Raw genomic sequence first — 16,944 nt, 5'->3', positions numbered from 1 at the left:
AGCTGACGCATTCTGACAGCACCTTACACTGTGATTGTTTATTTCTTCATGGGAGGTTTCTGTTGAATCTTTTGTTCTTTTGTGTTTTAAAAAAAAAAGGGGGCTTTTATCATTTGTGTCAACTACACGCCACTGTAACTTGGAACCTGTGGGGTTGTTTGATAAAAGTCACTGATCATTTAAGGCCCTTTTATTTTTTGCTTTAACTTTCTCTTAAGGATATCAGGTTTTCAACATCTCATTCTGCTTTATTGAAAAATGGCTGTATTCCTGTTCCTTTTATTGTTTGTTTGTTTTTTTTTTGTTCCAAAACACATTCCCAAACAATGGCGTTATGTCATGTATTCTGGTTGGAGCCCCCTGCCAATCAATACACAAACAGAGCACATTCCTGAGGAGAACAGCAGGTCAGCCACAGTGCAGCTCTGCTCTGACCGTCAGCTCTCTCATCCAACTGATCAACCCACCACGGTAATTGTGTGAAGCAACATCAAAAACTGCACTCATATAAAGATTCAACGTAAAGGTCCGGATCCAGCGTTGAAATAATTCTACATAAAAGGTGCTTGAATGTGACTCCAGGTGTGGAGGCGTAATTCTTCTCTGAGGGTCTGTGACATCTGTCAGAAGAGAGGAAGTGCTCTTTCTCCACCAAAGTCATAATCCACTGTACTTGATTATGTTTCACAACAAATAACAGTTTTGTCTTGAAAACTGTTCATAGTCACTGTGGAGGCTTACAGCAGGTTTTGAGCTCGCATTGCAAATGGCTGCTAATTATTTTTTATTTGTTTTTATTAATTGTTTTCTATATAGAATTGCATTAAATAGTGTCCAATGCGACCTCTTCAAATGTCTTGTTTTGTCTGACCATCAGTCAAAACCCCAAAGATATAAAGTTTCCTCTTTACTATGCTTGACAGACAAAAGCATCAAATCCTCATATTATAATACTGATTTTTGACTTTAGGATTACAAACTGAATACCTAACACTTCAATATTATACTCTACTGCGCTGGCTGCTGGATCAATGAGCCTTGCCTGGAAAGCAATAGTCTTCATTTATATCCATTTTTCATCCCTCCCAAGTACTGACTTAGTAGGGCTACCGAACCTTTGCGCATGCCACAATTACTGTTTAGTTTTTTTGCTGTTTTTAAGTTCATGAAATAAAAAGTAACACTGCATTAACGTTTGAAGAAAGGCTCATTTTTTACTGTCTGCAGTTGCTCTACTTACTTTCTGAAAAGATGCCTCGCCTACACATTTCTCTGCTTTTGCAGACCTTAGATTCATATAGTTTTAGGCCTTTTGCCCAAGATCAAGTTCCTTTTTTACTAATAACTTACTTTTTGACCAAGAACTTTGTGTGACTTTGGATGTCTGTGTCAATCAGGTCTGTAGGCAGGATAGTTCCTTATTTGGCTCCTGGCACTAGTTTTGTCCACCAGTGCAGTGGACTGGGATTCAGTTCAAGAAGTGATGGACTGTTAGATGCTGCTGCTGATTTCAGCTGTTTGAATTTTGCCATGTGTGCTAACATTCACTGCCAAGACCCAGATTGTAGCGCTGTCTAATATAACCTGTCTTTAACGGGTCTGATGAATGTACTGGAGGTCTGCTTCAAGATCGCTTTTTTATTTACAAAGTATTGAATAAGTTAAAAACCACTACTGAATTCCTTCCATTGCTGCTCTATCAAAGAAGTATCTACTTTATGTATCATAAAATTACAGTCAACTCAGATACAGCCGAGGCATCATCCTTCAGCCCTCCTGCTGATGAAGCCCTACCTGGTCGGAAAGCAGGCTGCCGCTCTTGTCCCCATGCTGGGCACCCAGAGCCCACTGGCTCATCATGTCATCAGCGGTGATCTGAACCGACTGGGCAAGCCAGCTGTCGAACAAAGAGTTGTCCAATGGGAAGGACTTTGACAAACCTGAAGGAAGGGCAGGGGACATAAGCAGGGAGGGAGGAGGATGCAGGGGAGAGGAGATGGATGATATCAAGACAGAGACAGAGGGAGAGAGTAAGAGTGAGCCGTGAAGGCAAAGGGGGGGGGGGGGGGGGAAGAGATGGGATAGAATTGGTAGGGATGAAGGGAAGAAAGAGGGAGAGAAGGGGGAGAAAGACAAAGCAGACAGGTGAGGGGAGCTGCACATTTTTCATGAATAAAAAAACACAGAAAAAAGTTGCTCTAAAAGTGTCAGTGGAGTTGAGGGGAGCTGTCTTTCAAATCAAGAGGTAAAAGGCATAAATAGAACAAGAGCACCGAGGCTTTTCAGAGCCACAACACAAGACTATTATGCCAAACCTTAAATCCCACAGTTCTGTTAAATACAGAATTGGCTTCACTACACTCAGTCACACCACTCCATTCAAAAGAGGCACTTCAATTCATTATAGTAATAATTGAGAGAATTCTTTTTCTTTAAAAACTGGCTAGAGAAGCCATTCAATGTAGATGACTTTTCCCAGGTTTAACAGACAAAGCGCAAATCTGAAACTATATATGGCGTCTTGATGTTGCAAACTGGTGTTCATCATTCATGGCTCTCCTTGCATGTTATTCATTGTATTTTGGCCTTACCATTACTTTAAATGGAAAACAAAGAGCCCAATGTAGGTCTGTCAAAAAGAGACACAACAACTTGACACAGTAACATTTACAAAATGTATCAATGAGCTCCAAACAATAATGAAGATATAAACCCATTTTACAGCAGAAATCCTGTTTCCTGTCTGCTTCCCAACACTGCGTGCTCCACATTCTGGTCTTTGTACCACACTGTCACAGTCCAGGAGTGTGAGCAGTGCGAGTTTGTGTTCAGTACGTGTGTGTATGTGGGAGGCTGCAGACAAAGCTCTCTGCTTTTAAGTGTGTGTGCTTGTGTGTATGTGTGTGTCAGTGTGTTTGTGTATAATTAGGAGATTTTCATGGCTCCTTTTCTATCATTGTGTGCTGTGAAACTGCTGCCAAAGCACTGTGAGTATGTCTGTGACATTTTATTCTTTTTTTACTCTGACACACACACACAACTCATACATACACACAATGCAGTAAAGAGTGAGGCTTAAGGAGAACAGAGAATGGGGGAGTGGGGTGGGGGGTGGGGGGTTGGATCCATAAGCTTGTACACTTCTTCTCTCCTGTTCCCACAGAAGAGGGTGCTCACATTTTGGCTTGCCCATCTTCCACTTCGCACATCTTTATATCCTCTAACACGTGGAGGTAGAGGAGCTAAGGTTAGAGGTGGTTTGACCTTGAATCAATGTCCAGTATTCAATCCACTTATTTCAATCTGAATTTTTCTGAAAGATTATCAAATTCATTAAGGTTTAGCTTTTGAGAATTAAGATTTAAAAACTAATAGATAACATGTTTTACATATTTAGATTTAGATTACTACCTGAATGTTTCGCACATTGCTAACTGCTGATAAAAAGAGGCGATTAAATGGATAAGTTGCAAATTTGGACCTGGATCTGAAAAAACCCAACCTGAATGATGTGTTCAGACAGAAGAGGAAGCAAATTATTGCCTTCACATCCATCCACTGACTGCGTATGCTATTGCACCACCTTGCATTCCGTCTTAACACAGAGGAGAGCTAACAATGTTTTGTTCTTTTATATATGACAAAACTGTCAGACCCCAGATAGATGTATCTAAGACATAAATCAGGTTTTGAACAGAATCTGTGCATGTAGTTACTTGCAAAAAGGGTGTTCAGACAAAGTGGGATCTCCACACATGATCGATCCAACAATTTTGGACTCTAAAAACAGCTTTACTCTTATTATTTTTATGAATAATAAATCACACATAACACCAAATCCACCACAACACAAGAATTTCACTATATCGAGTGTGTAGACAAAGAACAATTGAATAGATTTCCTGTGGTAAAAAAAAAGAAAGAAAATCTGTGTTTGTGTTGAAGGCAAGCAACCTTAAATTATTTTAGATCAATCAAAAATAGAGCAAAGGAAAATGCTCACCTCCAGAGCGTGTGTCATCTAGTGAATGGGGATAAATAATGAATTTTAGTGTTCTTATTTAGCCAGGAACAATGTCTGCACGAGAGCACTGGGAGTCTGTCATGTCATGTCCTCTTTGGGAAACAACAACCCACAGTGCCAAGTAAACATCATCAGAAATGGCAATAATGTTGACAAAAAACTTGCACAAAAGCACATTAAGAAATATATCAGTAAGTGCATGAAAATTTTGTGGTGTACGCCTCGTTCTCTTGTTTCTTTTCTGTACCGTCTTTCCAGCCTCCATGTAAATCTTCACTGCCTATAATGATCTGCCAAGCAGGACAGCAGGAGGTGCTGCTAGGGTGGCTGTAACACCAGCTATCCACACACACACACACACACACACACACACACACACACACACACACACACACACACACACACACGTCGGTCGTTTCCATGACGCAGCATGTCTCTGCAGGAGTCAGGAGAGCTCTGAGGGAGGGAATAGGTGACGGAGGGGAAAAAAAGAGGCAGTGGAGAAGTGTGAAGACGACAGGAGGTGGTGACAGAGGAGAGGAGAGTGTAAGTGGAGTTCAGAGAGAGGAAGGTAGGAGGGAAACCTATAACATGTCACTGTGCAGTCTGTTGCCATGTTCAAAATCTGTCACATGCTATACCTCCCATTGGTTAATAGTTGTGGCTATACTTTACATCTGGAAAAACTATGGGAAAAACACCTTTTTTTTCTTCCCCTTATTAAAAACCATCGTGGTGTCACTCTGTTGTTGCTGCTTCCTGACTTTACTGTGGAGGGGTGCATTGCTGCATAATGGGTGGGTTTTTATTAATTTATAGTGTAGCTGACATCCACTTTTTTTTGTCCCACATCTAACGTGGTAAAACTGCATAAAAATGTCATTTTCCCACAAAATCTGTTTGGCTAAGAAAAACTTTTTGATCGATTTACATGGCTTACAGTAGAGCATATTGAGGAGTTTTATTTTCCTACACCTCCCACTTCCTCTCAGTGGCTTGAAGATATGATTTCTTTCATTGAATTGGACATTTTTTGCACTCACTAAATGGTAACCTTTTATATCTTATTGGAATAACTTACTTTTCTTTTTTTCTTTAGCATAACACTTTTTTTTGCAGTGGTTATTATATCTCTGTAGTCTTTCTGTGGTTTTTCTCTGGACATTTGTTCTTGGATATACTTTAAAGAGATCTGAGAAAGACTGATGTTATTAATCTTTTTTTGTGGTTTTGTCCATTTTTTCTTTTTCATGCTTGTTTATTCATATGTGGGACACTGATGTTAAGATCAAGAATAGGATACTAAAAGGTTGGGTTACATATGGCTATATGTCCGTTTCATGTTTAGTCTGAAAGCGTTCTGGTTGGAAATTAGATTATTTTAGAGGGAAAAAGGAGAGAGGGAAACATTTTTTGCAGAATTCCTCTTAATGAATTTAAAATTTCTTTCAATAAAATATACTGCTGAAAAAAAAGTTGATGTCTTTACTGCTCACTGGGAGGACCCAACATCCCCAACCAATATCTATTCAAAGGAAGCCCACCGATGGTGGAGCTGTATCTTTTAAACCGGATGACGACACTGACTCCTCCTCCTTGTTTGGCTACGGCTAAACTAATGGGATGCTACACCTGTTAGCCGGAGCAGTGCTACTGCAGGCTAACGCTATGTTTTTAAAGGTCCTGGTACATTTAAAGCCAGCTAAGCCCTTTTCAACGCAGTATTAACGCCACAGCAACAGTTTGGAGAACAGCCGGCCTTAGTGCCAGGGTCTCACAGCTACAAAAAGCCCCAGGGTGGCATCACAGAACAGCTGATGTTGTAGCAGCGAGCAATGATTCGCTATCCAGCTAGCCAAGGAATGCACTAGCAGCAGGAAAGGGCCAAGACCAGGCCTGTGTGTGAGTGTGTGTGAGTGTGTGTGTGCGTGCGTGCGTGCGTGCATTTGTGTGTGTGTGTGTGTGTGTGTGTGTGTGTTGCCAGGTCTAAAGCCCTCACTACAGTCTGATGATTGTTCTCGGGCGCAAACCGTCTCCTTGGAAACTCCATGAGAAAGACGGAGATAGAAACACAGAAACTGAAACAGAGTAAAGGTGCAGGAGGACTAATGATCTAAAGACTCATCAGAGCGATGAAGGTGAGACAAGAAGTGCAGAAGGCAGAAAAAGAGCAAAGTAAATACCTGAATAAGTAATTGTTTAAAAAAAAAAAAAAAAAAAAAAAAATCTGGAATAATAATCACAGAATAGGAAGAAGAAAGCTCAGCATGAATCAACAGAAATGAACATGACAGAATTGTTCTCTACAACAAAAGGGACATTTTATGCTTGTCTATCAGTCTCTTACCATATTGTTTCAAAATGAACTCACCCTATTCCAATGTGTAATTTGGCTTCATTATCTTTTTCACCAAATTAAGTGTTTAATTTTCTGCTATTTCAACTTAATGCTTCAGAGCTTCAAAAAGCTCTTTAAGGGAAAAAGCAATCCTAAGACACCTGTTAAGTCACACAGTTATTACAATGCAACCTCGAATTCTTTCATTCAGACTGAAAGAGCACAGGCATCTTTTTAGAGATGCTATCCTGCACTGACAATCAGCAATAATAGATAATAAAACATCATAACGCAGGACCTATTTCCTCAGTAAAAGCCCAGAGTGCACTGCAGCCAAGACTGCAAGATGCCTCTAACTTATTACCAGTGGCAAGAACTCAGGGCTCCTCTGCTTTTACTGACACCATCAAACACAAAAGTTAAAGATAAGGACTTGCATTAAAGAGACCCATGGTATTATAAACCTCTGGGCAGTGTTTTGGTGTCTGATAAACCTTCAGACTCGAAGATCTGATACTCAGACCTCCCTTCTCACATCGTATTTCATTGTGTAACCGGTATCTTCAACAATGCAGCCCCTTGTGCTGTTCCTAAACCTCCATTATGATCATAATGCCAGAGAAAATTGCATTAAAACACCAGTTGTTGTGAAGTGAAAATTCCAAAAGAATTTGGTGGCTGGAGTTATTCTTCACACTGCCACCAAAGACGTATTGATTTAATCTTCATACACAAATGTGCAGTTTACATAAGACAACATACCAGCTCAAACTCCACATACTATCATGTCAGCAAAGACAGGATTTGCAGCAAGTTACTCTTTAAACTACAATTTTGTCTTGTTTTCATGTTGTTGTTCTCAACCCACATAGATTTATTTTTACTATATTAAATAATTAAATCTGCGGCACCTTTACAAAGCTGGCACCTGGATCTGACCTCTCTCGCTACCGTCCGGCGCGGCTCAAAAAGGCATTTGCTTGGGTTAGAGGTGTCGTCAGTAGACGCAGACCAAATTTACTTTGCAGGTGATTTGTTTGCTTCCCTCACAGTTATTATTTCAGCCACGATGTGATTGCTGATGCATAAACTTGCTGAATGTCCTTGAGTTGTGTTTTTCATTTTCAAGGTGGAAAAACAGGGGGATGGGTAAAACTGCACTTTAGCTGGCTAAAGGCTGTGCACGATGTTTGGGAGATCGAGAGGCAATAACTCACTTCATCATCTCTCCGTGTTGTCGGTCAGTTGCTTCTTCGTGGATGTTTTCCAGTGAGAGTAAATTTTAACATCTGACACTCAAACATGTATTAAATTAGATTGAATTACATTTTTTAACTGATTTTTGATACGGATCTCAGTGCCTATGACAGTGACACCAGGAAGATTTCAAAACAATTTCCCTTTTCCAATCACCACTGGCATATGGGCCCCACTAATAAACAGTGGGGATAGGGGACAGTACATCTGAGAAGGAGTTATGGTACATGTCTGTCTTCTTGATCCCAGAACACTGAGAGGAAGACAAAGCCCTGGGAGACAGGACCAGACACGACAGAGAACAGATGGCCTGACACACACACACACACACACACACCACACACACACACACACACACACCACACACACACACACACACACACACACACACACACACACGGATACACTCTCTCTCTGAGACTGTGAGATACGAACACATACGGCACGCAAAGACAAACACGAAGACGACACACTGAGACAGGAATGATATACAGTATATATATAAATATATACATAACACTGACAAAGGAAAGCACACATGCACACATACAAAAACAGACAAATTACATGGCTGCACACAACAAAGGCACACCAAATACACAGAAGGGCTTGTTTGTCATGGAAACACAATGATTTCCAAACGTCTAGTCTACATCAAGCTGCAGTCCCAATCCCTCAGCAGTCAGGTAGAAAGATTGAGACACAGAAAGGGAGGGAGAAAGGTGGAAAGATAAACGGAAAGAAGGAGTCTTATAACACAGAGCCAGAGATAGGTAGAAAATAAATAGATTCACTGTGAAAAACAGATGAGGACCGATAAAAAGAAAAGGAGAAGGAGATAATATCAGTATAAGAAGCAAGTGAGGCAGAGCAAAACTACTCTCCTGTCCTCTGTTATCATCTGTGTTTATTGATCACATTCACTTGGACAGGAAAGTACTGTAGGCTCTGCGACGCTCAGCTCTGGTTAAATAAGGAAATGAGAGATAGTCCTGCGTCATCACCAATAGTCACTGTGTGTGTGTGTGTGTGTGTGTGTGGGTTAGAAGCCCAAAACATCTCTGCCAGATTGTATCATGCAAGTGAGATGCAAATGTTCATACGATGACAGACATGATTTTATAAACTCCCTCTCTATGTAAAGATATATATATATATATATATATATGCATGCTGTATGACTGGATTGGATTATCCTATATACTGCACATTGTACTGTACATATGTCTATTTGTCTATTGTCTACTGAAAGGTCCACTGTTATAGTACAAAATGTGTATGTGTGCAAATGGCAACAGGTAGTTGAACATTAAAGGGTAACTGTGTAAATGTTTAGCTTTGATTTCTGTTCCAAATTAGCATGGTACAATGAGGCCATTGTTTCCAATCCTCTGGTCACGCTACATGCTCTCCTGCACTGCTGCTTTATCCCCTGACCTCAAGCAATATGATGGTGAGCAAAATGTTATCATAGCAAAAAGTGGGTGGGTGAAAAAAACTAAATAAAATAAAGATTCATAAAAGAATTGTGATTCTTATTGTTTTTCTTTCTCTTTCTTTTCAATCAGACTTTATTTGTATAGCACGTTTCATACTATACTTTGTACACCATCACCCAGAGACTAACATCAGAAAGATGAACACCAAGCCCAAGAAAAAAAAAGAGAAAAAAAAGAAGTTGGCTGACCAAGGCACATTGCACATGCAGCCAACTCCAACCAGGGAAAAAAAAAAAATACTGGAATCATCGACTATTTTCATTTCAAAAGACCCGCACCTGTACAGCGCTGTGGATAATGAGGGGTTTCCCTGGAAAAAAACCTTTGCAGAAGAGGGTATTCTTCACTGCCGGAGTCGTAATGTTAGTAAGAGCACAACAGAGCACTCTTATCCAGAAAACGTAGACCAATTTCGGTAAACTCCATGTTAATTTCACTGAATTCATTCATTCTCAACCTGGCAGAGGACTGTAACATGCTTCCAAACATTGCAGTTTTACTAGTTTTCAAATGATAAAGCTGTGGACTCTCACACACTTTTCCAAGCTTTTTTTTTTTTTTGGAAGGTCAGACAGACAGTTTTATCAAGAGCAGCTACCTTAACTGCCAGGTGTGTTTCAAATTGCCATTCTGTGGACATGCGAATGGTTTGGCATACGGTGTACTGGAATTAAGAGCCTGCAAATGGCGCACCCTTTTATTACAGTAGGGTCTAACATATACAGGTCTAGCGGCAGTCGCATACACAGCATGATTTCTCATTCATGCAGGAGATCTGACTTTCTCCCACTTACCAGCCTGCTTCTCAAAACTCAAGGCTGCAGCTGACACGGAGAGCCAAAACTTCAAACTGCTAAAAGTGGAAACTCAATCTTCCTGGATGTACGAATTGATTTTATGTTATAGAAATGTTAACAAGAGAGTGAGGTTAAACCCTAGCTGTATACAATTTCTACCAAAATGACATAATCCCTCAAAGTCAGAGCCAGTTTAGTTATCACCAGAGCAGCTCCAGGTTTCATCCTTTGATGACAGCGGGAAGAGTCTTTGTTGGGTGGTTTTTCGGGCTTTGAGAAACGTTCTGTCATGTTCGATTTTTGAGATCACAGGAAGGAACCGAGCTCTTCACATTTTACATGTCGCTTTAGTGCTGCTTTCGGAGCGCTGAGATGTCCTGTTTATGTATTTCTAATGCTTTTCATGTGTCTTGTGCGTTGTACGTTCACCTGTCTGTTAGAGAAATTTTGGAAATTGTCTTTTTCTCGATCTAGGATTCGGCTGACTTGACCTCTGGTCTCTATGGAGAAGGTTGGGAGTAACCTTTAAGAACCTGCTTCTCAGCACATAAGAAATCAGATTAAAGGAGGATAAATGATATTAGAGAGCACAATTAGTCATCAGAACTCATTTTCATTCAGGGTCTCGGATATTAATCATGTACAGTAATTGTCGACGTAGCCCACAGCTTTTTAAATTTTTTTTTACAGAATGTCATTGCAGGAATATTCAGAACTTTTTAGATCAGGATACATATAATCAAGCATTACGTAAGACCACAAATCCACCCACTTGATGTCCTACATATAGAAGCTATTCACAGCGGAGGAGTTTGTTTTTAGAGGAAGCCTGAAGAAATGGAGGACTTTTTTCTCCCCATTTCATTCGCCTACACAAACATACAATACATCACAACTTGTGTGTTTCCTACCCGTGGCACAACTTCATTGTAATTATTGTTTTGTCTTCTTACACTCTAAGGAGAACTTAAATTACATACAAACATACAGCACGTTTTTTGACATTTGTAGTGTTAGTGGTAACGCTTTAGTTCAAGTGCCCCTATTGAGCATTTATACGCATTATATAAATATCTAATAAATGGTTTATAAAAGACTGTAAAGTGGTTGTAAATACATAAATGTATCTGTCAACAAATACAAAGCCGCTTATGGAAACAGGACTGAAGGCTGGTATATAAACAGATAAGATTATAGTAAAACACTATTACACTACTAACTATTTTATTATAGTGTGTTATAAACCATTTATTGATATTTGTAAACTGCTCATTAATTCTAAATAGGAGGACTTAACAACAATATTTTAATTTTACCTTCTTAAATATGTATATGTAAGCTATACACTATGTATATACTATTTCATTATTTGGACAGAAAGAGATATTTTGCTATGCATATATATGCATTAAGGGAAAAAAATCATTTCGCTCATAATTCAATATTTTTAGTGTAGAAGTCTATATTTTAAGCCCCTCAGTATATTTGAGCTTTATGTTTCCAACCACTTCACATGCGTGGTTGTCATCTTTTTTCGAATGGTTTAGCATGGTTATGTAATTTTGGCCTGAAACATTTCCAAAGCAAGAGTGAAAGAGATAACCTGAAAGGAGAGGGAAGGAGGAAACACTGCGTTTGATCCTGACAGCGCGCTCTGGTTCTGCCACGACCAACAGCACCAGCTCTCATCAAACTGTCACTGCTCTACTGTCCCGTGAAGCAGCTGCATCTGAAAAAATAAACTGAGGATGTTTTTAGGGTGTCAAAAAATATGACTTTCCGGGCTCCGCAGACACATCGGTGTGCCAACTTTGAAAACAAGCCTGTCTACCTAAATGAATGCAGATGAAGAGGTAAATAGATGGACATGAACAGACAGGCATTTAAAATATGAACCTCCAATGTTTCTGAATAGAGAGGCTTTGGTATCTGCACCCCTGATTTAACACATCAGTCAACACATTTCTAGCCTCGCTAACATGAACCTGGATTATTTCCTGACAAAGTCAAGCTTTCAGCCACAAAAAACAGTTACTCACAGCCTTCGCCGAGCCAAACATGTCACTTCTGCTCAGTGGAAAATAAAAAATAAACCTCTCTCATCGGTTAGTGATGGAGAAACTGCTTCAGAGTAGTAAGTCTTTTTGACTTTTATGAGGATGTCTGTGCATTGAAATGTTAATTTGCACCTCAATAGTCAGGCAGGTGGCTTGTCTCGTGTTGACAATTTAAAAGCTACAGATTCAATCACCACAGCGGCGGCGGCGGCGTGCGTGTCCATCAACAGACTATCAAGTGTCCTCAAGCGAGACACTGAGCCTTTATCTCCTCGTTCACTTCAAGTCGGTATGGATACGAGTGTCAGCTAAACGGCTGTAAATTGTCAATGTTAGGAATAAATATCTACATACAGTACGTATAATCTGGATGCTCAATCTCCATTTAATATCTTCGGAGTGTCTTCTGAGCATCACATGAAACTGTCAAGATCAGTAGCAGGTAATGGATCACCTTCTAGCAGAACCGCCAACCATTATCATCCATCCTCATCTCACCAATGATGAGGATTGGCAGTGACAGGCCTCCTTCTCCCTTATTCTATCAGTGTCTCTCTGCCAGCCGCCGATTAATGACACAGATTAACACTGACAGAGCTGCTCTCTCCCTTCAGTTTTTACCATCATTTCTATAGTCCGTTTTCTCTCCCTGGTATTCACAACTTTCACTCCTTTTACCCAGAAAAAAAGTTTGAATCATGATTGGTCAGATTTCTTTTCATTTTTGACAAAACACAATGCAGCATTTAGCAACTTTGATCGCACCGGCAGTGGCTCTGCATCATATTGTTTCTATGTGTCTTTGCAATATTTTAGACATCGCTGATCGAATTTGTAAATAACATAGAATACAGCGGAAAAATTGGTGAAGCCACTGATTCGGCAGATTCCCAATTATAACATTACTGTGAACCGAAACATCACCTAACATAAAAACAACAGGGTCTCATGGACAATTAACCATTTACTATTCAACCTGTAATGGTCTGTTCAAATTCTAAATTCACTGTGTGTGACAGAATGGTGCATCTTATACCTCTATGCTCACATTTAACAGTGTGTATGGTATGGTATAATTGGGTGGAGGGATAGGGTAGGGCTGTGTCATGCTTTTATTTCCTTCCCCACAACATTTGTCTTTCAATCCCTGTGATAAGAGAGTGAGAGTGAGCCGAAGGTTTTCATCGGAAACAGCTTTGCAGGATGTCTGGTTCTACAGATGAGAAGATACTGTAGTTCACCCTTTTTATCCCCAACATGTTTCACGTCCTCTTCACTCTTCACTATCTTATTTTTATCGTATCTTATCTTGTAGCACTGGCAAAGAAAACCTGTGAGCCATCATCAGTGGCCAGTCACGGTGCTGGTGGTCGCCGCACAGTAGCCCGGATGTGTGGTTGCATTTTGAAGGAGGCACACAGTGTAGCTACAGAGCATGACACAGAAGAATAAATTAAGTTTTAGCCCTTTTTCTTTCAAGTGATGTTTTGAAAAAGTTACGGCCCTAATTTTGCTTGTTGTAGTGCAATAAATACTACAGTACCCATCCGCCTCATCAGCTGCTGCACCACACTGTTAAAATCATCCAGCTCTACAGTTCTACCAGTCTGAAATATGGTGATTTTTTAATAACAGAAAAGCTGAGAGGAGGTCTGCATGATTTACAGGGATGACATTTTTATAATATCCAGTCTTACTAAATTTTCTCCCTCACTTTTATTGTTTTCCTGTCTGTCCGTGTCTGAGTTATGTTCCCCTGCCGACAGTTTGATGCATCACATCAGACCTGCTGGGCTGAACTGCGGTCAACTCCTATTAAAGATTTTACCCTTCCATCTGACACTTGATCTGCAGTGATCGACAGGCAGAAAGTGAATGACAACAGTGACGATGGATGCATGAAGTTTGACACCAGTATGGAAAGGATGCTGACAAGAGCAGAATGAAACAGCATTTTGTTAAGGTTGCAGCACTCTTGATGCATCAATATTTTATCTAAGATTCCACATATACACAGGTCTTTATCAGGATGAAACCAAAATGAAATAATATTATCCTGAGATTTCCAACTTTTTACATTGTCTTGGTTGTTTTATTATTGCATTCAGCTTTCGCGTATGAGGAGATTGTATCAAAACGTTGCCTCAAATAAATTATTGATGTATCAAGGCTATGAATGTGCTGACTTTTTGTCAGCATGAATTCTCATATGGACATGCAAACACAGATGTAGGCATATGTTCAGCCAGTGAGGTGTATTTGATCAGTTTGGAAACACTGCAAACACTGCAGGGCGCACACCCACGCACGCACGTACACACACGCGCACACACATGCACACACACACACACACACACACACGCACACACACGCACACACACACACACACACACACACACACACACACACACACACACACACACAAACAATGTACCTAGCTCTTTAAGCAGGGAGCCGTTCTCTGACTTCCATCTCTCCTTTTTCTTCTCAGGACTACTCTTCCTTCTCTCCTTCCCTTTCTCCTTCACTCCATTCTGTTTCCTCTTTTCTCCTTTCTGGGTTTTCTCTGCAGGGAGACACAGAAAATGGGCTCAGGTTAAGGACTTTGTTGATTTATTCAATTTAAGCTTGATTTAGCTGGAAAGTGTCACTGAGGCCGAGGAACTACTTTCCGTCAGGTGGAATTTGAGTGAGAAAAGTGGAACATAATGAAAGTTGGAGACATACAGTGCAAAAAGAAGAAAGAAAGATGCAGGCTAATCAGTCACTGAAAGTTTTTCAGATTATTTGTTGACATTTCAGGAAATGGTTTTCCTACAACTCGGCTGATAGTATAAAGTAGCATCTGACATTTGGGTGTAAACATAGCTTAGAAGAAGAGGAAGAAATAAAGAAAGGAAAATAGTAAAGACATTGCGGTAAAAGTCTCTGGTGTACTTGAATTTAAGCCCTGAGGAAGTAAGAGCTTGCACGCATTTAAGATACACTTTTTGATTGCACTGAATTGTGTTGTGCCCTGCAGAACTTACTGTTCGTGTTTTGAAAGACGTGCACAAAGAGCTCAAGGCTGCTGATTGAAAACTGTTTTTATACTGACGACATCCTCCTGGGTGAGCACCCGGTATAAGTAATCCTCAAAGGCTGATAAAAGTTGCGAGCCACTCCACGGCTGCAGGAGAGGGAACGCAGCCTGGTGCATCAGGTGTCGCTAACATGTGGAAGGTGAAGGCCGACACCGTACGTTCTTTTAACTGCCAGAAAGGCAGGAGATTTACCAGGAAAACAAAATAACAGAGGTTTACACTGCCTCTCTGAGACCCCGTGAAAGATTTATCTCAAGAATGCTGCAACTAAACAAAATGTTTTCATTTTGCCTTGCAAACTTAAGCACAGCGTTGATCTTCCTTGCACTTTTTACGCTTCAGAAGGACGAGAATTCTCATCGTCAGGAAGTCAGACAGCTGCTTCTTTACATCAGATAAGAACATAATGTATAATAATCTGAAAGTGCCTTCATCACGAAAGACATAAAACATTCAGGAGATCACAGCCAATTAGTTTTATTTCCATTGACAGGTTATTATATGGAAACTGGTGATGTTTTTACACCTTATAATGTATCACTCTGTTTAAAACGTGATTTACCTCCTGATGACGTTTGATGATACAGTCGTAGTTCAACCTCAATGTGTATTTACACTTCTCTTTTATCTATATAAAATCTAACTGCCTAGGATGCATGTTAATGCTTGTCGTAAAGTTTGTATAATATTCTAGTTTAAGTTTGAGTGTGAGGCTGTCAGATTCAAAGCCCCTGTGGCCTTGATGAGTAATACCTAAATAAACCTCAGAGTTATAACAGGAAAATAAAAACAACTTGTGGGTTCCTGGTTATCTGTGTGTAGACGCCCACTGTTGCCTATTCCTGTATCGCTCTAAATAAAAATCAAACACTGCAGTCCACCATTCAGACTCTTTAAAATAAAAAATAAAAAAACAACAAAATCGCAACACTGACACACTGTCAGCTGCTGCCTCTTAGGAAAGAGACTGCGCATATATTGCACACGAACACATAAGTTGTTTGGAAGCCTTCAGGTCTTTGAGCATGCTGACACACACACTGTATGACATGTAACAGAGCCCTGCGGAGCGCCTCCCTGCTGCGAGCTGTCCTCTCACTCCAGGAGACCTCGCTCACTCCCTCCAGCTGGGAGTATGGCAGGTAACACAACAAACACTGATATATATACATGATGAAAGACAAAATAAGAGCAACGCCTGACTGTATAATTCAGTTCAATACACCGGTCTTACAATAAATACTAACCTCCACCACCAATACTATCAACGGAGCCATTAATTAAAGAGCTATAAAGGCTGTTTTACTGATAATTATGAATTATTGTTATATAAAAAATTACTACCAATTCTGATAAAAGTATCATTAGAGATTATTTTAATATCAACATTAAAGATCAACATATAAAATAAACAGTAAATAATTTAATTACCTGGTATTATGATGTACAATGTTAAATAATAATAAAAAGTAAAAATGTCAAAGATTTCCAGTTTGCGATGATAAAAAAAACAGAGAAAAGCAGAAACTCCTTACATTGGATTCAGTCGGACAGTGGGGGGTGTTTTCGCTTGGAAAGTTACCTAAGCCATTGGTTATGAAAATAGTTGCATCTTAATCTTCCATTGACCAATTAATCAATCGACTAATTGCTTCAGTTACAAATTCAATACCGTTATTCATTTTTTATGGCACGATTCTACTGAAACAGAAAATAAAACTGATTGTTGCTCAACTCTGCATTAACAGATACACACAAACCCGTGCAAGTTTAACACACACCTGCACACACAGACAGACACAGAAACACACACACACAGCATGTAAGAAACGACGCAGACGCATGCAGTCACACTCCACTGAGTTAAAACGCACAGTGATGATCGCTCT

General features: G+C 40.0%; 1 protein-coding gene across 1 annotated transcript in view; it reads right to left on the bottom strand.

The window, feature by feature from the left end:
- Nucleotides 1-16,944, bottom strand: part of jade2 (jade family PHD finger 2) — a 184,204-nt gene that overhangs the window by 13,258 nt on the left and 154,002 nt on the right. The window contains exons 12-13 of the mRNA XM_056397068.1: nucleotides 14,407-14,538; nucleotides 1,795-1,940 (exon numbers count right to left, since the gene is read on the bottom strand). Of these exons, the coding sequence (XP_056253043.1) occupies nucleotides 1,795-1,940; nucleotides 14,407-14,538 (278 nt within the window). The remainder of the gene's footprint in view (nucleotides 1-1,794; nucleotides 1,941-14,406; nucleotides 14,539-16,944) is intronic.

The sequence above is a fragment of the Seriola aureovittata genome, chromosome 15 (assembly GCF_021018895.1).
Source record: "Seriola aureovittata isolate HTS-2021-v1 ecotype China chromosome 15, ASM2101889v1, whole genome shotgun sequence".
NCBI lineage: Eukaryota > Metazoa > Chordata > Actinopteri > Carangiformes > Carangidae > Seriola > Seriola aureovittata.
This window is presented reverse-complemented; position numbering and strand designations above follow the sequence as displayed.